At 40.3% G+C, this 25,470-nt stretch overlaps 1 protein-coding gene across 1 annotated transcript in view; it reads right to left on the minus strand.

The window, feature by feature from the left end:
* Positions 1-25,470, minus strand: part of LOC309576577 (glypican-5-like) — a gene marked incomplete at its 5' end in the record, with an annotated part of 330,180 nt that overhangs the window by 72,052 nt on the left and 232,658 nt on the right. Inside the window, one exon of the mRNA XM_082287977.1 lies at positions 14,571-14,721. Within this exon, the coding sequence (XP_082144103.1) occupies positions 14,571-14,721 (151 nt within the window). The remainder of the gene's footprint in view (positions 1-14,570; positions 14,722-25,470) is intronic.

The following is a 25,470-nucleotide window of genomic DNA, read 5'->3' on the forward strand; positions in this document are numbered from 1 at the left end:
CTAAAAAATATTAACTTAACGCAATCATCAAAATGAATTTATCTACAACCTGTAACAACCAGTTTTCCTTAGCACAGACTAACACATTTGCACTACCTTAGCCCAATAAAGAATTTAAAAAGAAGTATTAATGCAGCATTTTCAAGAAAAAGGTGTGAGCTTCCCAGGGATGCATCAATTATTACATTAACACCTACAGCCTGGGAGTTTAGCTGTCAAGCTTTTGATGATGGGCATTTTAAGGCATTAATGCTGGGCAATTTTCTCAAAATTCCTTTCAGGACCAATCTCCTTAAGCTCGTAATATCTTAATGCTTTCCAAGAACAAAAGCCTTACATTCTAAGCAAGCAATGTTAATGCAGTTTGTCTAGGGCACATTTATGAGAACTAACTTGCATGAGACCTCAGGAGAAAAGAGATCTGCAGGGGCCAGGTAGAGAGGCCAGGCAGGCAGAGAGTGCCTGATCTGCCATGGCTACACAGCTCTGCCATGGCCACACAGCTCCACGGGCACTGCTGGGGCTTGGTGTGGCCCTGCACATGGAGACTCCCAAAGAGGAGACTGCCATGGGAAAGCCTTCTGTCTCAGAAGGTGATTTATGACCACATCCCAAATCTCAGGAATCAATGAGATGTGCAACGCATGGGTGAAGTGAAAAGAGCAGAGGACCTGAACGCTCACCAGAGGAGGATTTTTGACTATTTACCTTCTAAACTTGCTGGCATTTACCCAGCGGCTGTGACCACCATGGAAAAGGATCATTGCAAAGACTTAACTGTAAGGCTCTTTCAGGGGAACAGAGCAAACACAGAAAAGTTATCCGCACCAAAACCAAGGCACATATCTGCAAAAAAGGAGAAGGAACCCTTAAGTAAAGACACACCTGTGCCAGGGTTTGTAACACAAGGGAACAAATAAAGAAGAATCTCTATTTTATAATAGTATTCTGCTTTTAAAAAATTACATTATTAAGGTGTATAATCCATAAATCCATCTAAAAAGAATGCACATGAAAGAAAGGGATTGTGTTTGATGATATAAAATATAACTGGTGATAGATTACGCTGCACTCCAGTGTCAGCAGAACATAAAGCATTTGAAAACAATCATTTGATTTTTAACAAGATGCACAGATTTTGTCCATGGTTAGTCAGAAGCACTGTACTTTACATAAATGCTTCACAAATGGTGACACAGTAATTACAGCACCAGAAAATGGCCACTATCTATCTGCTCTGCACTTCACAGACTAAACAGAGATTTCATGCATAATGAATACACTTGTGTTAGCGCAATACACTTTTTCAATATTATTTTATAAGGTGAGAATAATATAAATTTTAAATCGTTATTCAAGTGTTACATCTATTTTATCACGAGTTACATTTTTAATAAAATGCAACTTTACTTGAAGCACACATAATGTTTGCATAATCTGTGGAAGAAAATTGGCACTCTAGGAATTTATAATTTGCTTATTCCTTATAAAGCCTTCTTTTGATGTATTCTGCAGACTGATAGGGTTTCAGTGTATTTATACAGATATAAAAATATTTTCCATGGTTGTGTATTTGCTCCTTTGAATAGATTTCTTTACAGTTTGCAATACATTTTCATATAGTTTGCAAAAATAAGCTTATGATTTATCTGCAGTTTAAAAAATTCATTTCCAATCTTCTTTGATACAACATACTTCCAATTTTTGTTGTGACACAGATTATGCAAATGTGCTCAACAAAGAGGATGCAAAGTGATTTTAAAGCAGAAGTTCAGCTGACAGTGCCCAGGCTGCTGTGTGAACTCAAAAGGATTGGGGGTTTATAGTCCCATGGATGGACATTGATTACTTGGGGCTTTTCTTAGATTAATGGGGAGGCTCCCACTGGGCATTTCCCAGTGATGCATTTGGGTATGATACCCAACCCCTGCTATGTCCCCATTAGTGTCACGCATCTTTTTCGTTTACTGACAAGATGCCAAGGACCTGCTAACATGTCATAGGACTCTGGAACATGATTAAAGTGGGGGTTTTTGATAAAGCTCTTTTCAATTCCTGATATCCATGTAGAGTTTATGTCAAAGCTTAAGGCAGCTTGGAGACGGCCAGTACCTTCCTACTCAAGTGTGTAGGACTGCACATCCAGCAGAACCCCTGGGAACAGGTGAGAACCACACGGGGATGCTGCTTTCAGAGGAATCTCACATGCTGCTCACCAGTGCAGGAATCCCCTCTCAGCACCAAGGGACCTGAGCAGGAAACACTGCTCTATGAAAATCTGCATTCCCAACCCCATGGGATCAGGAGGCCACAGGGAACAACACACACCAGTGTCTGTGGGTTGGAGAGAGAAAGGAGGGAGTTCTTCCATGTGCAGACACTGAAACTGTGGAGGCAATGACTGGAGTGTAGTAGGTCAGATTGCTGAGAAGCTGTCTGGCTTTCTTACAGGGCAGTGCCATATTCCACCCTGTCGGAGGGGAAAAACATATAAACGTGATAGTGCCAACCACAGAACTGCTCTGCAACTACAAGAAAAGCCTCCAAATATGAGGCTTTGAATATGACTAAGCCTCATGACTCAGAGCCTCTGCTGATGCTCAGGGCTTTTCTTCTGCTTTGGAAAAGCAAAATCCAGGCAGTACCTGGCTGGTTCCATGCTCCAGTTCATCCCTTGGAGGGCTGGAATGAAATCTGCAAGGACAGTGGTTGGAGAGACCCTGGAAGGCAAGGATAAGGCAAAGAACTTTGAAGAAAAACCCCCCATCTAAGGTCCATGGAATGAACACAGATGCAGCAGGTATTGACCAGGTTGCCTGGAACACGTGGATGTTTCTCACACCGCAGACCCAATAAAAGGAAAGAAGTTCCCACAGATTTAATAAAAAAATAAAGAGCTCCCTGAAGACAGAAAGAGAAAAACTGACTTCCAGTGAACATGAGTAGCTGGTCACTTTCAAAAATAGTAATTTTTATAATGTGTGAATATAACATGAATATTTCAATTCCCAGGACTATTCTGCAAGTACTTTTTATGGTGAGTGATAAAATGTTCCTGCTTGGATGCAATTGTACTAAACTACTGTAATGAAAATCTCTGTCTGAACTTGCAATGGAGCTGTATCCCAGTTTTGGGGCTGTATCCCACTTTTGGGAGGATACTTTACCACCAATAGTTTGAAATGCGGCCATGACCTCTGTAAATCAGAATATTAAAAAAAGACAGTGTCAGTGTTGTTTAACTGGAACCAATATAATTTCTGTGCTTTGGCACAGGCCAAGCTCATTGCTGCAGATCACCCTGGGCAGTACCTTTGCAGTAGCCTTAGGGTTACTAACCTGGACAGGAAGGAGGAGGGCAGCAGAATCCAACCCTTTGTTGGCTCAAGCTTTTGTCTCATTAAGTCAAAAGCAAAATCCCCAGTGATGATAACCGGGTCAGAATCAGGCCAAACTCTCTCATCTCTTTTTTTTCTGGCCTTTATAATCTTTCTTGTGAATTTCAGAATATAACGCCTTTAAATCAAGAACTTTCTGGCTAAAAACATCAAGCTTGCTATATAATATTACTACTATTATTATTATTATTGTAATAAAAACTATATATTATACACAGGGGGCAAAATATTCCAGCTTGAATCGATATTTTCCCTTTTGTGTTCAAAACCTACAAAAATACCCCCTTAAATTAACGTTCTTCCAATTGCATATGTACAACAAATGTTTCCATTTTGGAAAATGATCTCTTTTCGATACAGAAACAAATTTGTGGGTTTTTTAATAGGAAGAAAACTGTTTTCCTCCCATCAGCTCTACTGTTTTTCTATTGTGGAAGAGATTTATCCTGATAGAGTTTAGCCCAAGGCGCTGTGCTTGCCCCTCCATGTTCAGGTTACTGCAAATGTTCTTTGTGCTGGCTGTCGTTGTAGCAGCATCCTGCGTGTGCTGCAGCTCCATACATATTTAAACAGGCTGTTGCTTTACAAGCACATGTTCAAAAGATTTTATCTAATCAAATTTTAAATAGGAAATTACTTGTCTGACTTCACATCAGAAAGCTATTCCTTTCCCTGCTGCTCCAGATTGGATTATTAGGACTTCACTACGAAATGGTCAGCAGCGTGTCTGAGTCACCAGTCTTAATTCTGGGCTATAAATATCAGATGATGATTTATTACTAGGCAGTTGCAATACTGGAGGAGCAAATTCTCTTTAATGTCTTTAATTTTGAGATGAATGGCAAATAGTTTTGAAAGCTGAGAACTTCTAAGGTTCTCCATGCAAGTAACAGCTTGATCAGTTGATTTCAATGTCTCCCTCCACCTTCTAGTGATTCCAAGAGGTTTTCATGCCCACACTGACCCAATCCTGCTTATCTCTGAATTAACTGCTAACTGTGGGCAGCAATTCCATGGTAAATGGGCTAAAGCTGTGATGGTGAGAATGTTAAACGACTTTTACAACTAAATTGAATAAACTGTGAAGGAGTAGTTGTTACCCTCACACGCTACCTGCCTCATCACTGTTTAACATTCCTACCTCATCTGGACTTCACATGAGAGTTTATGATCTGCACAGTGACACAGATTGTACTGTCTGCATATTCCAAAGTAGGAGTTTGCTCCCCAGAATATACAGTTACTGCTTTCACCTCCTCCAAAATGCTAATGGCGTTTCTCCTGAAAGGCACCAGACCAATGTGTCTCACCCTTTCTGGGCAATGTAGCTGTCCATGCAGGTTGCTGGTGCAAGGAAGGTTTGCTTGTGCAAATCACACCTGGCTCAAGAATGTGCATCATTTCAGAAAGCATTAAAGCAGGAAACAGACTTAAATCTCACAGAAATGAAGACTAATCTGCAAACTTGACAGAATTGTTTATTTAGAAGATGAACAAACTAATGTGACACAAGATACCTCAAGAGATTAAAAAACCCCAAACTAAGAACATTTTCTTAATTTCAAAATACCTTTTTGTCATATTCAAAGTTTGGTTGGTTCCTTGTGGCATTTTATTTAAGAAATAATTCAAATTTGGCTTGACAAACTATTAGGCATTCACAGAAGAACAAGCACAATAGGGGGCTGAGAAACTGATTAAAGAAGACAGCCTAAAGAAGGTTAGACAATCTGTCTAAATCCTAAAAGACAAGAAGACAAGGAAAGAAAACATTTTCTGATTGTGATATTTAGGAGCCTGAACTAGGAATAGAATGTAATTCAGAAAAATAAAAGCTTCTGATACAAGTAAGTATGAGGGGCAATTACTGGAGGCAAATAGAGGAAACCAGACTAACAACGGTGTTAGAAGAAGTGCTGTAGGATCTTGTATCCAGCTGACTTTTCCATCATTGAGAACTATGCTGATGACTCTTAGTCATCCATAATTTAGAGACTTCACCCTGTTTGTAGAGACTCAGGGTCCACACTTCAGCATGTCATATAAATCCAAAAAGGTTTCTAACTTCCCTCTTTTGCAAGTTATATCTGGCTCCTGAGTTTGGGACTACTGGCTGATATTACAGCCTAACACACCCTAAAAGGCCTCTGAAAGGTGTCAACTGCCCTGTCCATCCTGGAAATTTCAGGGAAATGTTACTTGACTGCTTTCAGGATCAGAGGACAGAAATAAACACTCTTAAAAAACAGCAGACAGGAGACACTGTGGGATAAACCAGATGCAAAATCACCCGCTGAGGAATAATGTGCTTAATCTTCAAACACTTTTCAGGGAAGGTATTTTAGTACATGCAAGATCATCAGCTGGTTTAAGTTCTTTTAAAGTACCTTGATCTCAAGGGAGCCAGATCCAGCCCTGTAAATTCTTGATCCTGTTGATATGTCACATACTTTAGCCTGAAGTTCTGTTCTTTTTGTAGTAAATCAAGTATAGAGTACAGAGCAGTTGCGCTGCGCTCTCTATTACTGCAAAACTAAACTGTGCTTTCTTTCAGGGTATTGTTTGGTCCTAAATTTCTCAGCTGAGACGTTCTGATGGCGTACCTGCTGGCTTCAGGCACAATAGAACTCTTTTAAGGAGTATTGTTTTACCATAAAATGGACAGTCAAGGAATAGAAAACCTCAAAATGTGCACCTGGTGTACTCAAGGCAGCTTCTTCCCAAAAGCAAACACAAAACACCCCCAAGAAACATTAGTTCAAGAAAGGGAGGGAGGGAAAAAACAAACCAGAGCAGCTCTTTCCTGTTCTGAAAGAACAGCAACTGCTTAGGCTTTCCTTATGAATCATAAAACAAGGGAAGGCATCAAGCAGGGAGAAACAGAAAGTGTATTTTCATTTGTCAGTAACTTTCAGTTCTATTTCCACTGCCAAACAGCTGCACTACCTGCCTTACACTTGCTGTGTGCAATGGGAGATGACAGAGGGCTTCTTAAAGCCTTTAAGGTTGCAGTAATTCATAACCTCACCTTAATTAACCTGGAAGAATTTACCATTGGAAGAAACAAGGCCCAGGGTTTGATTTTAGTATCTTCTTTCCTTGGAGAAATGTGTGGGTGTTTTTCCCCTGGATATCCCCATGTGCAAACACATTGCTTCTCACAGCAGGAGCTGTGGATAGGACTGAACTCCTGAAACAGTGGAGCGCAGAAAATGCTCCAAACCAGTGTGGGGTGGAAATGGCACAGCCATTCCCTGTGTTCAGTTCCTCACTCTCTGCTCTCTCCAGTGAGCAGCGAGGCCTCCACGGAGGAGCAGAGGTGGCAGAGGTGACATGGGTGCAGCACAAGGAGCAGGAACCAACATCCCTGTCACTTGGCTCTGGCCAGGTATTCTTCCCTTGTGTGGCACAAAGAGCAACTTGCAGGTGACCATTTACCTGGGGCTTACAGGATTGTTTGGACAATTTATAATCTAATGGCATCACTATTTTAAAGGGAGTTTGCCTTAAGTTTTATGAGTTATCTATTCTGGAGCAATTTGAAGGACCTTTCATTGTTAACTCCTCTTAATTAATTTTGGCTTTATGGTATTTTGGGGGCAAATTGCCTTAGCCTTCACATTTATCCTATCACTAGGTGGCATGACCACAAGAGCTCTTAGGTGAATTTCTCTTCAGAAGGATCTAAACGACACAGCTCATGAAAGCTCCATGTGAAAGTTTTACTCTCCCTTTAGCTTTGGCCTCTGAACTCTGGGTGCCAGCCTGCTCCTTGCAAATGACATTCTCAGAAAAAAACCACCACGACTGTAGGGTCCAAGTATGCACCTGCAGACTGCTCTTATAGCCTGAATCAAGATGTTCTGTTTCATGTGTTTAGCAATACAATTTTTCTTGGAAACCTGTCTCTCATATTTTAGCCATCAATCACTAAGTTGCTTACTTTTGTTCATGCTCTTGGTGGTTTGACTATTGTCCTGTTTGGGACCATTCAGCTTTGTGATACTTCTGTTTAAAAGAAGTCCATTTTATTAATACCTGTGAGAAATGCTACTGAGTGGGAACTCACTGGAAAATGAGATCAATGAGTTTTCAGTTTAGGACTGTTTTTAAAACTCATCTCAGAAACATATGTACACATGGAGTTGCTCCTGTGGAAAGTAACTAGATAAAATACTGCTGACAACGGCAGTGAAAATTGTTCTGCTGTAATAAGTGTGTTCAAGGGACAGAGATTACTGGTAATATTTTTAATAGGAAGTTGGTAAAAGCGCATTACCCTTCAGTGATCTCCAATGCAGTCTCTGATGACTGCTTATACAGAACTACTGCAAACACTTAAGCCCCAAATGTCTTTATCTTGATCTCTCCAATGTTTAATTTCTTCCTACAGAACATGCATTGGAAGGCTTAGGGTACCCTAAGCAACTAAAATGCTTTACCTTTTAAATTTGTCTAAATGGTGCTAAGATGATCAGAAATGTGCTGTAATTTAAATTTCTCTGGTGAAATGGTAAAATTGCATTTCCCCAATTACCATTTTACCTCTTTGAAGGCACCAGAGATAGTTCCAAAGCTGTTCAGAGAGTCACAGAGCTGGCACACGGTCTGTTATTCCTCTGGCTACTGCTCTGATTAGCATTAGGAGAAATTCCTGCAGGGAACATGTTTATCTGGTCGTGCAGAAAGTAATTTCTACAACCTGGCAAAAACTCCTGTCTTGAATGGATCTAAGCAGGAGCTCTGATGGTACTGGGAACTCTCACCTCACGTCTAGGCGTCACAATCTGAAGGAACTGAAATCCCATTCCTTTACACCTTGAACTGTCATGCAAATGCTGAGGCTGAGGAAGGATGAGGAATGATTCTAATATTCTTCTCCTGTTCATTCCAGTTAAAATTATACTGTGTAATGCAGAACACTAAACAAAAAAACCCCACCTTATTCCTGTATTGGCAGATTATAACATAGATTTATCCAGGGAAAGAGATGAGGAAACCTCCTTCTGTCTTTTTTTTTTTCTCTGCCCTTGCAACACTCTCTTCCCTTCTCTGAAGCCCCTCTGAGCTGCCCTCTGATCCCAGCTGCACAGAGCAGAGCCTGCAGGAAATGCCACTGTCACCCAGAGAATCTCTCAGCAAAGTGTACCCAGGAGGGAAGAGTGGGGCACCACTAAGAGATCAAAGTAACTCATCTCAGGACCAGATCTTACCAAGTTCAAATTAATAATCAAAAATCTGTACTTTTCATCTTGATTGTTTAGGTTTCTCTGGTTTTCTCTGCTCCTATGTCTCTTCCCAAACTGTATCCTAAACAGAAGCCAAAGCCAGAAATTCACCAGCTATGGAACTACCAGTCACTCTCCCCCACATGTGCTGAAGGCCCTGGCAGGGTTTGCTTATGCTCCTCCTGACAGAGGCTCATGTCTCTCTACCACCCCAAATGGCAAACATAAGGTTGAGTTTTCTTGAAAAATCTAACTTCTATTTAACCTGCTACTGTGCTGTTTTGTGGACAGAATGAGGCATTTACACTGAGGGCAATCTTGGAATTTATAGGTTCTCTAAAAACAGAGTTGGAGATGAAATATCTTGAGCAACAAAGGATGTAGAAAAATGGCTATTCAAGGCAGCAGGATGGGGAGGAGGTGTGATGGAGAGGTTTCTCTAGGCAGGAAGATAGAAGACACTGAAAATGCAGCATTTCTGTGAGCCAGGATCATCTGTGAGGATGTGTGGCGATGAGAAGCTGATGAGCATGGCTGACTGCCAGCAGATATTATGATCTCAGAATATTGATGTTTTGTACTAATAATTACAAAATCAGCAGCTGTACAACCGCATATTTGGATAAATACAAGTGTAAGTGCATCCCGTGACACGGTGAATGGAAATGAAGTATGACTAAAATGATAGGTCATACAGTAATACTGATGCCAAAAAACGACAGACAAGCTGGGAGAATGATAACACAATAAAGCATTAAAGGATATTGATATTCAAAAGAAAAAAACTGATAATGAAAACATTCATAAGCAGTCAGAGAAACACATTAAAGTTCCATTGCTGTTGAGAGCAGATACAGATCAGACAGAAGACAATAAGAAAAAAGAAAATTTACTTGTCTGTAAAGGCATATTGGGACAAAAATGCATCCTTCTCATAAGCCCTAAATAAGAAATCTACAACCAGGATAATCTCTTCAGATACTCTGAAAGATAAGCAGAAAGATGGGGATTGTCCACACAGCCAAGAAGAAAGCCAAAGGTTGGAATCATGTCATCTGAGTGTTCTAAGCAGATTTGTTACAAATTCCTACCCAGGCAATGAACTGTGACAACAGGCAAGATATTCAACAGGGATGTCTGAAATCTGAAAGTTCTTGTTAAAGGGAGGTAGCTTCATGAAGGAATTAGGAAGAAGTACAGAAGAAAACTGTTACTGGGATTGGGTAAGCATTTGGCAAACATCACAGTAATAAAAAACCATTTAACCCACAGTCATGGTCAAAGTCTGCCTGGGATGTCCCAGGATGTTTGCTTACTGAATGCCTGCACTGACAGACACGATTTAAAGTATTGTATAAAATCTGCTATGCCTGATGGTCAGCAGTGGTCAGTCACTTCTTATTATTCCATGGAAATCCACTGCTTTTGCAATGGGGACAAAGCAGAAGACCATCTCTGTGTAGAGCAAGGCAGTGAGCCAGGAGAAAGCAAAGTTCTGCATTTCCATTTCCCAATGATATCAAGTTTCAAGGAATGTCAAAAGGAGTGGGGTTAACACCTGTCCCACCTGAGGGCTGAGCTTTTTGAGCAATATATAGATTCTAACCTCAGAGAGGTGAATCTGGTGCAAAGACTGCAGTTCAAGTACACCAGACATTTGGGGTTGTCTATTCTGTTCAGTGGAGGACGGCCCAAGGATGGACTGAACTGTATTTTCCTTAACCTGTGCTGTTTGCTTGCCCTTCCAGCCAGAGGACCGCTGTAGTCCAGCATGAGCTACACTCCCTGGGACTTTGCATGATGTTGTATCAGGCTCCTCTAGACAGAAGCTTGGATTAATTTCTGTCTTGCACTGACTGTGTGAGACATCCAGCCTCATATACAGTGATACAGGAATAGCTGGGTCCCCCGTGCATGCAGGTGTGCTCATGGACTCATGCCCAGAGTGGTGTCAGCACCACCTTCTTCACCACAATGCTTCACAACTTCCACACAGCCCAGAGCTCCACACAGCTGGCTTGGGCTTGCACTAAAAGCAGGCCCCTATCTGTGGCCTAAACAATTCCTCCACCTTTGTTTAGCATCGAATCACCTGATGATTTCCCTGAACTGAAACCTAATGTTGGTTGTCATTGCTTGGGTGGGGCCTCATCACAACACAGAGCTGGAAATCAGAATTCCTTGCATAAACTTCCTTCCCACTTTTCACCAAACAGGCCAAAACATTTTGCCCCTCTGAACAGCAGAGGCAGGGCACAATGTGAATCCGTTGCTGCTCTATTTTCATGAGCAGCATGACACTCATCCCTCTCCCTCAATCCTGCAGGGCACTGAGCAGTCCCTGCTCTTCTCCAGCACCACCACCTTCATGTAAGGGCTGAAGAACACGGACTTACACCAGTGGACTCACGCTGTGATCAGGTCCGTGTTAAGACTGTGATTCTGCGAGCAGGCTGGGCTCAGCAAGGCTCAGCCTGAGATGCTGCTTTGCCCTTCTGCCTAGAAACCTGCAGGACTGCAGCAGGGCAAACCACAGAGCGACTTCCCCATCCACGCTCAAGATTTATATGGCTTGCTTTCCTCTTCTTAAATCTCTCCTAACAAAACTTTGTTCAAAGATGAGTCACAGATGTTGTCATTAAAAAGTTGGTACTTGCCAACAAATAACACATGGGCCTGCTTCAGAAACTGCTGTTCCCACAGCTTTCCCCAAGAAGAGGTACTCATGGTAATTGGTAAAGCCTGTGAGAATACGACATTATAAAGCCTCTTCTACCATCCATAATTTTTGAAGACAATGCTGGTTTCCTGAGAATTTATCTTGTTCATATAAAATCATTCGGATAAACACACGTGATAGAGAATAGATAATTAGCCCATTATCATTAAAGAAGTGTTGATCTTTTCAGGTAATAGCGCATGTTTCAAACAAAGACTTATTTGAAACAAAGATAAACAAAACCCCAGCTAATAGATAGCCATGTATCTTAATTATAGACATTAAATAAAACTATTGACTGATATGCAGGCATGAGTCTCAAAGGCTAGAAGGTGGCAAACAAAAGGACAGGATTGTACTGTCCATTGCAGGATGAGGTAAACTACAGAGACTGAAAACCCCAAGCAGAAGGGAATTAAAATAAACAAACAGAGGGAAAAGCGTTTATACAATGACCTGGCTGGAATATACACACATAGATTCACATTTGTGCTCACCCACTCAGGACATGCTGAAATCTAAAACCCAGGAGCCCAGCCCTCTGTCAGCAGCTGGGAAAAGCAACATGGGGAGAAAGCAATGGACCCTGTCTGGGGAGATCTTTACTAATAGCTATGAACAGAAATGTTTCATGACGGTAACCCATATATTGATGAAATTCCTGGCCATTTATCGGTAAGGAAAAGGTTTTTTTTTTCTGGGAGGTGGAAAGAAATGAGCATTTGGTAGGTTTTCAAAAACCAAAAGCAATCTCAGTCCTTTGCAATGCTCTCAACACACACAGAGCAGTAAATACAATTTTCATCTATGTTTTGAATAAATGACAGATGTAGTACATATTTACTACATTTTCAATTCTGCATTTTAGAGGTAGACATTGAAATACTTTCCTCTCTTTTTCATAGGCTTGTTGTTAGAAACATGACTGCTCTACCAAAAAGTCTGTGTTTGGAAAGGCTTTTATTCCTTTTTTATTCCTTTTGTTCTCCTGTATGACTCTGTGCTCCAGCATGGCCTGAAGAGCTTGGTGGCATTTTACAGCTCTCATTTGTGTCTCACCCACACCTGTAAGGACGTTCCCACTGACTTCACCACGCTTCAAATCAGGGCTCGATTTGGGATCTAGCTTTAGTGCCAATTCACGACTCAATTTCCAGGCAAGCAGGGAACAGGCAATGTTGTCATGTTCTACTTCCACAAAACAATGGTTAGATGTACTGGACAGGTTTTAAGCTTAGGAAATACAAGTTCACAGGCTGTACAACTGCCAACATCATCTCACAGACATGCAGAAAGAGGAAATTCAACTCATCTGATGTTTGTTTTTCTTTAACATTCTATTAAAGCAAAGCAGCTCCATAATGAGATTACTGCGTTTTATCTCTTAATTGTATCCAGATATGGAAAAGAGATTTACAGCTAGTGGCTTGTATACAGTACAATATTTTAAAGCTAATTATGATAGAGCATTACTACTGCCACACAATGAAATACTTATTCTACTGTTATGAATCAATATCATTTTCTAAAATTTATTGTAATTACATTTTTAATTGGATATACACCCTGCTAAATTCTGAAACAGCCAGTTATATAAATACAATTCTTTTAAATCCAGGATGATATCAGCATAAAATATTTTAATTAAATAGATTGCAAAAAAGGAGAAAAAATGACATTAAGTAGCTTTCCATTACTAAAGCCAGCTGAAAGTCAAGTCTTGAAAGTATTCAAGGTTTTATTTTTGAACTCTGCCATTGTCCATGGAAGCATGGATCCACATCCTCCCCAAATGCTGTATTAATAGTTTGATTGGTCATTGAAGACTACCTAGCACCTGGCTTTTGTTTCTATTACTCCACGCAGAGAGGAAATCATATTACAGTATTTATCTTCCTAAATCCCCAGGGTTGAAAACATCTAAAAGTCTTTTCTTTGCTTATGGATCAAATACAGTAAACAATAAAAAGCTAAGCAATGAGTTTTAAAACAACATTGTATCAAAATTCCTCTGTTCAAAAATATTGGTGTAGATGGTGAAAACCTGTGTTCGATCTGACAATTTTAATTACTTAACTTTTAAAAACAGTGTCCCTATGTGATGATACCTTGAACATACAGGCCATCAAAGCAAACTATAATTCAAGTATTTATAAACTGATACTGCAAATTAGCTGCAACACGCTGCACACATTTCAAAGTACATCTTTAAGCTTGATTTTCCCAAACAAATATTCACAATAGGGACAAATGAAGTCTTGACCACAGGCTTATCACAGCATGTTTGCAAACCTTACCTGAGTATGAGATACCTCTTCCCCCTCTCCACTCAGTGGCAAAGAGACAAGTAAAAGGCATCTGTTTATCTCAGCCGAACCAAGCAGCAGTTTAAAACCTATCTGAGCTCCAGCCATCTCAATGAACACTGTTTTCAACACTCTTATACCTGTATTTCATGTATTTATGATCCAATCCACATTACATTTACATACACTAAGGTAAATTAAACCAGTTACATTTTGGTGAGTTAAAATGAATCACAACTTAGAGATGAGGTAAAACAATAATATCAAGTATTTAGAAACACTTTACTTCTTAACAAGTTACTGAAAGGATTTAACTACATATTATATTGCCAGTATGTTGGTGGAAGCTGCCAGATTCTGAAGTTGATTCTACACTTGATGGCATATTATCCAAGTAATTTAATGAATAAATATTGCAGAATGCAATATCTGAAAACTATCAAGAAATTTCATTTAACCAGCAGCTCACCACTAGGGAAAAACCCCACAGTACATCCTATGTTTTTTTCAAGAATATATGCTTTCAGCCAACTCTGGATCATCCTTCAGTATCATTATGCAATAAATAAATGTTTATGTTAACACTTAGCATACTCTATAAGGTCATCGATTTTCTACTTATCTGAAGAGCCCACATTATCTAGGAAGGCTTTTCAGTATTCTTGTGATCCAGATTTCATTGCAGACATTATTCACTCCAAATTTAAGCCTTTTATCTGTCTGCCAAGTGTTAAATAATATTGGGTTACTGCCTGTATCATTATATTTTTACTGCAGCTCTTCACAGATTAAGATTCAAATCCTTTGAATTTAGTAGGATTTTAACAGCAATTCAAGCAGCATAAGTCTTAGCTCTGTCCACCTAATTGTGACACATGCATTTCTAAGCTCTCTATGTGCCCACAGAAGATGTATTTACCTGCTGTGTGTATCCTGTCACCGGATCCTTGGCAGCCATCCTCATCATCACAATCTCCGCTTGACTCCATCTCCTCACTTCTTCCACCCCCACTGCCAGCATCTCGGGGACCCCATCTCTCCAGCTTCAATTTTGCCTTCTCAGCATCCAGCTGAAAAGGAAGAAGTGGCAAACCAACAATGGTCAGACTATTTACACAGTTCCTACCCCTGGCAACCTCATTTGTAAAGCAACAAACACTTTCTCATGTACTTTCAAGAGCAGCTCCTCAAGCTGGAGGCTGTTTCTGGCAATGGCATTCAAATATTTTGGAATAACAGATTATGCAACCAAATGTTCTCCACCGTAGATGACCAGGGGCACTTTGCAACTTTTAATTGAAAACATCACATCTACCAGTGCTGTTCCTACACCTTTTCCTTTGCCAACCACAGTTTGGGGAACACTTGCTAATGATGGTACAATCTGCCAGCTGTCCAAGTACTTGTTTTGAGTGATTTACAGTTGAAGACCATGATAAACTTCACAGCTGAGGGCATTTGCTACTTTTCATGATGGGCTTGGTCACTTGGAGACCTTGTCCCCGGATATGACCTTTAAGATGGTGTCATTTAAGATGCCTGTACCAACTGCATGTTGTTCATTAGATTTCACTTAAAATATATTTTTAGGACTGAGTATAGAATAAGAAAACCTTTTCTAAAATAAATCTAAATATGTCATACTAGGTCATGCTTGCTCCAACAACATATTTACCCCCCAAACTCAGCTGTTTGATCTTTAGGTAACTCTTTCTCCTGCTGTCACCACAAACAGCTGCCTACTATTAGCACTGTGGAAATAAATGATTTTTCAGCTCACTGGTAGTTCCAAAAGATGAAAAATCCTATTTCCTTGGGAGTGAATCTAAATCCAGCCTGTGCAGGGCACACCAAGAGCAGAACTATCTGGTTAAAAAAAAAAAACCCAATTGGCTCAGACTAATAAACCGTGTTATAAGGCAAATATTCGTCAAGCAAGGATGGTCCAGGAGAAGCCTGAACCTTTCCCCCACACCTGAGGAGCACTGACCAAATGGAAAGACTCTGTACTGCCCTCAGAGACTCTGCACTGCTGTCAGATTGTGGATCTATCCAGCACCCTCAATCACAAGTATCTTCCTCCTAAAGAATTCCAGATCCATTTCAGGCTTTGTGATCTGCTTCATCCCAGAGGACTGATTATTCTTGGTACTGAGCAAAACGTATTTTGAAATGTAACACTTTGGAGATTCAAACACTAAAAGGAGGTGTTCTGGGAGCTGTGGGTGAACTGGAGCACAAGGCTAATACAGCTGTATTAACTGGACTGAAAGGATGGTGATGGATGCAGCAATTTCTCTGTGCTGGGAAGCTTTGTGTCACAGTCTCTTTCTTCTTCAGATGCTGGGAGCTGCCATCCTCCGCTCCGGGGCTGACAAATGCTTGGAGCAGTGCGGCAGAGATCCAGTTCTGTGGAACAACAGATGCCAACTTCTACATGGCAGAACTCAGGAAACTTTGCAGCCTTTCACTGAAGAGATCAGTTTGCTCCTTCTGAAGACACAAGTAACTCCACAGTGCAGTGGGAAGATCAGTAAGTGGGAGGAGAGGGTATGGACTCCAGTGGGGAAGCGCACTGTACACTCTCTAATTGTTACTGCATGTCTGGTTTTTATAAACCAGTTGCTTAATGTTGAGCCTTGTTATTCACAGCCATGAAGACTGATGTCATGGCAATACAAAACAACATTTTCTTAAACAATTGGAAAATTTTGCCTACGAGGGTGAAAGATAACTCAGCTCTTTCACAGATTTATTGGGTCCTGACCATATTAGAAAAGACTCATTCATTCTTAGTTATAATTCTTCAGAATGAAAAGAAATGGCTGAGTGGCACACAGAACAGACACAAAATTAAATAAAAGCTTTTAATGACTGTTTCCCAGTCAGAGCAGAAATGTTTACTGCCTGTTAAGGAACTCCTTTTCAAAAATTTGATTTCATTCATTGCCCATGGTCCAAATCCTGACCTCTGCTCAAAACAAGTAATATTTGAACCAAATAGGCCCCACCTCCAAACAAGAAGCTGAACTTTCCAGCATGGGGCACTGCAGCATTTCTGGGTTCTAGCGCCTTCACTGCAGCAAGAGAGGAGCTGTAGCCCAGATCTGCATCTCCTCTGCATCTCTGAAGGTGCATCCAGCCCTTTCTTGGCTTGTCAGCAGAGAGGGCCACCAAATTACCCAGAGCCCTGATATCCAGGTTCACCATGACCACTTCACATCAACTCAGGTGCCATCTACCAACCCTTTTCACCTTGGATACCCTTTCCCAGCCTCTTTACAACAGAGCTTTTATGTCCTGTGGCTACCACTCATCTAGAACGATGGACCAGAGCCTGACTTTGTGCATCAGTAATGGTTTATCTACAAATAAATCATTCCAGGAGATGGAATAGTGTAGCCACATCAGTGAGGAGCTTCACACACACCATGCAACTCTGCTGAGTAGGCAATGGCATCATTTCATAGGGACTTGTGACCCAGCACCCTTCTCATTTTCAGATTCTGAAGGCACAGCTGTCCTTTGGCTACTGCCACAGGACTTCATTGAGATCCGTGTTTCAGTGCAATAGCAAAGCTCATGCCAGCATGTGCCAATCTCCTTTTTTTCACAGAATAATAGAAACCTGTCCTAAAGGCCTGAAACTGCACCAAAATAGCACAGACTGCATCAGGTTGGACTGGGATGGTGCAGGCTTTAGAAGATCATAATGCAAGACATTAACCATCACTTTTTACTCTCTGGGTCCAGGGGGTGGGTATGGGCAGGGGATGCCTGCTGTACTTTGTGGCTGTGGGACTGGGAGGTCTCCAGCAGAGAACCTGGTGGTCACCTGAAGGTTCAGGTCATCTTCTGAGACACCCTGGCAGACACAGATCTGTTAAAAAAGCCCCCAACAATTCTCCAGGCCACTGCCACCAAGCACAAATCTCCCTGCTTCCCCAGATGGCTGTAGGGAGAACCACAGCCCCTTGCTCGTATTTAACACTGAGGAGCAGAGATTGGAGTCAGTTGTGGCATTTCTATCATTGCTTAAAAGCCACTCTTAAACCCGCCTTATTCTGGTGACTCTTTCCCTGCCAGCTGACAAATGATGCCATCCAGCCACCTCTGGCAGCTCTGCACAACAGCTCCTGCCTGGAAGTGTCCTGTTCTGGGGCTGAGAATTGATGCCTTGGTTAAATAACTGCAGTGAATTGCAGGCTGGGCCCTGGAGCTTGTGCCTTTACCTTCACAAAGCACAAGATATCTGCTGCCTAAGATTCCAGGGAATACTAGAATGTTAACAGCTTAAAAATTAAGTCTTCAAGTTTTTGCCATATGTGAAAGATAATTTTTTTTTTCCTCTTGAAAAGGTTATATAAATAGATCAATAAGATTTGTACAGTCCAACTGGAAACTGACTTAAATCAGGAATTTTCCCAACTGCAATAAGCTTTGGATCAGGTTCATAAACCTCTGAAGGGTTTCTGAGAAACTATATACTGCTTCTGTGGGAAAGTTTTAGTATCTGTATCTGACTCAGCTTAAAGGTAAAAATCACATATTACTATTCAGCTCTGAGTCAGACACAGATGACTCTCCCGCATGGATTTTATTTATTCCAGCAAAGGCCCCAACCTTAAGTGATATTAAAAAAAAAGTTCTGCTGACATAAGGTTTTCTGGAGAAGAAAGAATTCATATGAGAGTGGCTCCTGTATTTCTCCCCTATTAATACTTCATGATGTAGCACACGCACTCCCAGTCACATAAAAGAGTCCTTCAGACTTCAGAAGCTTCAAAGAGTCCGTGACACACAACCCCTGAGCTCTCCACAATGAGTCTAACCCTAATTCTCACTCTGAACACACGTGTGTCACAATACAAATTCATTCTCACAGTTTCTCATGAAGGCATGTTCCACTTGAATACTTCCACACCTTAATTAAATAATAACTGTTTCACTGCATGAAAACCATTCTATAAAAACGTGCCAATTTCTATCTGTTTCATCGATCAGTCTGTTTTCTGAGGGGTCATATATGCATGTGTATCTGAGGGGATGACTTCAAGCTGTAGGATAATAACCCAAATTAATCAGAAAATAGGTTTTAAAACTATATTTTACACCACAGTTTCAGACTTCTCAGGTCAGTGAACACAACAATGAAAATACTCTCATTGAAAAAAGCCACCTAAAACTTTAGTGCTTGTAATATCCAGAAACAAATTCCATAGAATAATTGTTCCTGAGGGATTTGTTAACTAGTTTTCTACATGACAGATTGCACTGTGAATGCTTTTTCCCACTGAAGAGTCAGCTTTGAGGTGAAATGTGACTTGTGTCCACTCGCCATGTGAGCACATGTATCACTTGCTGGTGTTTCCAGTGGGAGGAAAAATCAGCTGATTATACACTGCATTTAGAAGTTGTAAGCTAAGCATGTGTTTTCTCAAGGTACTTACAAGTAGCTGCCTTTTTAAAAGTGCTCTAGTGACACAAATATGATTTGCAGAGACAAAGCATTTTTTCCAGCTTATGCACAAATAATGCACAAAGCCTAATCTTGAAAAAAAGTCATAAATGACTCAATCCTTCCACTCATTTATTTAAAAATAAAAAATCCTTTCTAAACCATTATTAGGTCAGAAATGACTACAACTGGAAAAGACAATGTGCCTTTGTTTTCAGCCTGTTATATACATTTTTTGTTAGGAACTGACATACTGCTTTAGGCATAAAGCTGCATTTTACTGGTGCCTTGTGACTGAGCAGATGTTCTGTCATTTCACAAAACAATAGCACCATAACAAATTTTAGACATAACTGCCATATATATGCTTATTCCAAGTGGGACCTCTCCTCTGAGATAACATTTATGGTTAATTTTTCTCCAAATATGCTCTTAGCTCTTTTATAAAAGCATTTGGCAGTTGCTTTTGTTTCTTCTTTTCATGTTATCTAGCACTCATATATTACAACGTAAGTAAGAAAAATAAACTTACTTAGCTTCAGCTTTGTCAGACATTTTCTTTGGTTTGTTCTTCCCTTGTCTCTATTTCACAGAACCCCAAAAAGGCCTGATGCATTATCCCCTTCTAGTTTCTTCAGGAAGTAGAACAACTCAAGGAGGTAACTCCTAAATCCCCTTTTTACCTGAAGGGAACAGACATCCAACCTTCAGTAGCAACCAACACCCCCAGCCTTCCTTCTGCTGTGTTTATTCAGGTCCTTACAATAACCTTTGCATGACACGTCCTGCTTTACAAGTCACCTGGACACATTACAGTAATTTAATTGAACAGCTATACATAATTTATGGGACACAGTTATAGGCTGACAATGGCTTTAGAATTTTATTCACATCCCTCCAGACCAGACCTTTTCAGCTTGGGAACTGGACCAACACTGGTGGATTCCTGTGTTCTGTGGTTTTCTCTCCAGCCTAAGCACCTCACATTTACATCCACTGATATTTGTATTTATTGTCTATGCCGGTGCTCCTAGCACATATAAATATAGGAGCACCGGCATAGACAATAATACATACACACACTGAAGGGGAAGGCTCTCTTCAAGCACATGGGAACGTGCCAAGTGCAAGTCTCAGAAAGTGGGGCCTGACACCCTTCTTTTGCCCTCTGCCTCAGTGTATCTCCACTCAAGCTACACAGCAATTTCGAAGTTCTTTTTCCATTTTTGGTATTTTTTTTTCCAGATTTTTTTTTTGCTTTGTTCTCCCATCAAGTTTCTCAGGATAACCCTACCTGCTCCATCTTGGTTTGTGACATTGCAGCTCCCCACAGAGCCACCTTTTGGATAAATGGCACAAACTTCTGGTTGAGCAGGACAGGCTTACAAGATCCAGCAGCAGAAGGGTCACAGTAACAGAAAGTTTCCTTGGGATCACTACATGTGGCAGGGGAAATGACACAGCTGCTTCTAATGTCTTTTACATGCTGTTTTTCATCTTCTGCTTCACTCTAGAATTATTTTGTTCCAAGTACATCTATTACTTGACCAACCCTCCCACTGTTTCTGAGCATCTTTAGTATGAGGTGTCCATCTTTTGGGAAGGTCAGGACTTGTTTTCTGACTTTATCCAACTTTTTAAAGCCAAAAAGCTGTTGGAATTGGTGTTTTTATTTGTTCTGACTTGCTTTTGTTCACATCAAATCACTAAATTACTGCTTTCAGAAAAACAACATCTGTATTCCTACCATTGCTTTAGATTCTTATGGTTTCAGTGGAAGCTTCTTGCAAACATTCCTTTATTTTCTCTGTATGTTTTTCTCCTGATTTTAGAGCCCTAGCTTCTCCACACACACTTTCAAATCCTCTGTCATTGAGGCTTTGTATTTGCCCAAGTCTGTCTCTATCTGTGATTCTTTTTTTTCTCTTGGTTTATGCAGGTTGACTCGTTACCCTCTCCATGATATTTTTGTTGCCAGATGACACACTGTGTACCTACAAATCCAGACTTTCACTTATCTTTGACTACTTTTCACTTCTCCTCCGAGTCCTTCCTCCAATCCGGCTCTGTCTCTCTGATTTCCTGGATAGTCCACTGCAGATCCATACCCCACAGCAGAGGAACTAAAAGTATTTATTTCTTTCTGGTTGGATTACAAATGTTTCAGCAGGAATGTGAAGACGGTTTTTAGAGATTCACTTTGTTATACTGCACAATTAATGCTTCTATTTTTATAGTTTACGGTTTTTGTTTTTCAACTGCTTCTTCAAGGTGAGCTTGTTTCTAGGAAAGTGCTAGCACCAGGAGCAGCTTAATATTCACTGAATTAAATTACACAAGCTACATATGTTCTCCTATTTATTGATGACACTGTGAAGGAGCAACCAGAGTGTGCACTCACAGAATCTTATCGCCATTAGCAAGAGCTTCATAGTAACAGCTTAGGTAAACTGTCACCTAAAAAGTATTAATTGTGACTGATGTAAAGTGAGCACAAATTAAAAAACCTCAACTTATTCTAGTTCATAATGTGCTTAAACAGATGTTTAAAGAGAAGAAAGAAAATCTGATTTAAATTCAACAAGTCAGCTGGGGCAAGGAAGCAGCAGACACCTCTCCTTGATGTCTTGTCTCGGTGTTGGACTGTAACTTTTTGGTATTACGTGATGCACTAAAGAAAATCCTTCTGATCTGGTATCTAATATGCTTAACTCAGACATAGATGTTGGGTTACTCTCTGTCAGAGGTATGAATTTCACCTTTAGACATAAAATGTAGTGTAGTGTTGCCCAAAAACATAACTGTCTTTTTAAGTTGCAGTACATGTAGTTTGAAAAGAGAGCATATGGCCAAAAAATCTGTCGTGTTACATTGAAGACTCTCTGCATCTTGTTAAGGTAAAAAAAAAAGGTAAACAATTACAATAAAATTGTAATAAATGGTAATAAATATGTAACATAAACAATTATTGGTGAGGAATAGGCAGTAGTTGCTTACAAAGACCTCTGACTCTTCAAAATAGTTCACTTTGAGGAAAAAAAAAAATCACCTTTAGACAGCGTAGTGATTCTTTCCCAAAAATAAAATCTAGTAGTAGTTGCTTACAGGAGACCCTTGACCCTTCAAAATAGTTCATTACTGGGGACAGGGTCTGTTTGATACAACAGCTTCGGAGGCAGAGGGTTGCTGTGAGTGACCACAAGGTACTGAGAATGACATAAATAAACCAGAAGTTTGGTTTAAAGATTAAGAATGTAAATGATAGGAAATAGTAGGTATGTCTGTCTCTTTTCAGTGGGTACTTGCTTCCCCCTCAGCTGTCTGTGCACGATATTCACCACAGTATGGCTCAAATTCCAAGTTTTGTATAGATACAATATACTAAGAGCCTTCCCTGAAAAGACCATGGCCCAAAGATGACTGGGAGAATCTGGGTATTGTTGGTAAAAGGTATCCTGCCTTTCCCTTAAATGCAGAGACATCTCTCAGAATAAAAGAAGCATAGAAAAAAAAAAAAAGGTGGAAACAAGCATTTTAACTATCAGAGTGATGAGTTCTGGGAGCAGCTTCCCATGATGAAGGTGAGGACAAAAATTCTCAAGCATTTGCAAGACCTGGATGAATAAATCCGTGAGGAGAGTTGCCTGTGATGTCAATGAGCTACACATGGTATTTTAGAAGATATCTTCCAGACTTCTATGCTGTATCTCTACACTCCACTAGTTTCTAATATTAGAAAATTGATTTGTAAAATCCCAAACCAGAACTAGCCCCATTAGCAATTAGGAGTGGGTTTTTCTCCTTGCTTCTCTGACTTCTATATGGGAGAATTCTGTCCACCTAGCAAATTATGTCCATTCTTTCTCTCCTCTAGGCTAAGAATGAAGCCTCTTAATTGTGCCTGAAGTCAAAATGTGGTTCAAAAAATGTATTAATTATTACTGGGGCTTAATATGGTTTACAAATGAGCTCTGACTCATCAGGGTTTAGATGTCTAATAATAGCCAAGGACCTTCTGTCTGATCAGACTCGGGAAGTGTGAAATGACAAGTGCCCGCAATCAGCAGGCTGGTCACACTCCATCAGCCCTGAAATGGCACCCTTCTGATAGGCTGCACGTTTTTATGGGCTAAGTGAGTAAACAGTGGCCAATCTAAATTGTCTAAGGAGCAGAGCCAACCTTCCTCCTTGCTTTGTACTCTGACAGCAATTACCTTTGTTATTTACTGAGGGAAATGTTCATGACATGCTCCAGTGCATGTTAATACTGTTCCATGTTCTTGGATAATTATCTATTTTCAAGCTCTATGTTGGGGAACATAATTTTCTTAGTATGAAAAGTTTGACATTTCATTGGAAAGACTTGTGAACCATCAAAGTCTCTCATTACTTGGTAGCACTCAATGGACCCAGGCTTCAGATTTGACGTTTCGTGTGAAAACATGACAGAAACAGGGATCTGCTTAGTCTCCTCCACACTAAATCACAGCAACGAAGCACTAAAATACAATATGGAATGAAGTATGGAAAATACGGTAAGAAGATGGGTAACGATGTTTGTCATCCATTTAACATGTATCAATGTGGGAGATAAATCACCAGTTATTTATTACATAAGCTAACTAGCTTTAATGACACTGCAACCCAAACTCACATATAAAAATAATCCCACTGTTTCAGGGCCACCACACTTCTCTGAAATCTTGAATATCATAAATATGTCGAATTATTTAGAAAGTGCCACATGTACAGGAAAAGAAAGAGGAAAAAAAAGGATTGGAGCCTATGCTGCTATGAATCAGCAAACTGAATTCTGTGGAGCTGCTCCAGTTGGTTCCACATGAAGGGCCAGCCCAGATTTTTTCTGTTTGGAAACAGAAAAATGCATTTCATGTTGCATAAGTTTGACAGAAGAAAAGACTCTCTTTCCAGATGTTGTACTCCCATGGTTTCATGGTAACATCTGAGGACATGATTGAATGCTTTTGCTAAATCATTTTTATTTAAAAAGGGAAGAAGAGGGAAGAAAATATCCTTCTGCAAGCAGCAGCTGTCACTGCAGCTTTTTTCTTATGGTTTTTCCTACAGCTTTTCACTGATGGCTTCCATGGAGGTTCTGTGCCGTCACAAAGATTGAGTTCACAATACTGTGTTTTTACCAGTGAGTCTCTCTCCTCACAGAACTCTGGATCTGTTAAATTTGATTAAAATTGGCTAAAGAGTAGAAAAGCTACAGCAGGAGTGGCAAGGCTGAGAGGCAGGGACACAGCAGAACACATTACATAAGCCGTGTTTGTTTATGAAACCAGGTTAAAATACAACATAAGGGCAAACAACCAACTGCCCTTGGCAGATCACCAGTGAAATTTCTGGAGAGCAGGAAGAGTTCTTTGTCTGATGCAGCTCTGCTTTTCCCCTCACAGGTTTAAATTCTGTTCAGGCTCAGACAGGCACAGTAAATGGAAAAAGGTCAGTGCATCGGTCTTCACGGAATATCATCTGCTCCTACTGCCTTTTGAGAGCCACTAACAAGATAATCTGATCGCAAAGATCAAAAGCTCTCTTGTGGTGCACTGGGGAAATTGATAACTGCATCCTCCTATGCTGGATATCCTATAATTCAGAGCTGGGAACTGGCCCACATTTACCAAAGATGTAAAGTGGCTTTGAAAGTCTGTCTTTATCTCTCATTCACACTATATAAAGGTATTTCCAGGGAGAGAATAGGAATGTTCAGAACAGGGCTCCAGACTTGTGCTACCAGCACTTTACTGCAGGACTCATTTAAGCCATTTCAGCACATCCAAGCAACCATCATTTGCCCTGATGTTTTACACTTATATTTTATACTTATTAATTCAGAATGTTTTCTTGACAAGTGACTAAGTTCCCACTTAATCAAACAGAATAATTTTCACTGATGTATCTTCTGAGATTTCTGAAGTTTCTCCATTCCATTTTTTATTTCACAAAAAATTTAATTCTTCCTTTAATTAAAACAATCATCCTATTTTCTCCATTGATGGGCTTCAATTAGATTCTACTCTTGTACAGCTCTGTAGACTTCACCTAAATTTCAAGCAGTGTTCCAAAAGAGCGAAGGAAAGATGTCAGCTCTGCTAAAGACAAGAGAGAATTCTGGACTGGAGCTGGCTTCTGTTATTGTTAAGACCTAGTCTGGAATAGGTGAAAACCCAGAAAAATGACCTGAGAACCACCAGTATAAGACAGTCAGTGGAAAACAAAACATTCTACTGATATTGTTTTCCTCCTTCTCAGCAAGATGCTCTCCATTTCATTTGTATTTAATCTTTCTTGCCAGGTCCTCTTCACTGCTTACTTGTGACCCACCCCTGTCATT

This window comes from Coloeus monedula (genome assembly GCF_965178545.1).
Source record: "Coloeus monedula genome assembly, chromosome: 10".
NCBI lineage: Eukaryota > Metazoa > Chordata > Aves > Passeriformes > Corvidae > Coloeus > Coloeus monedula.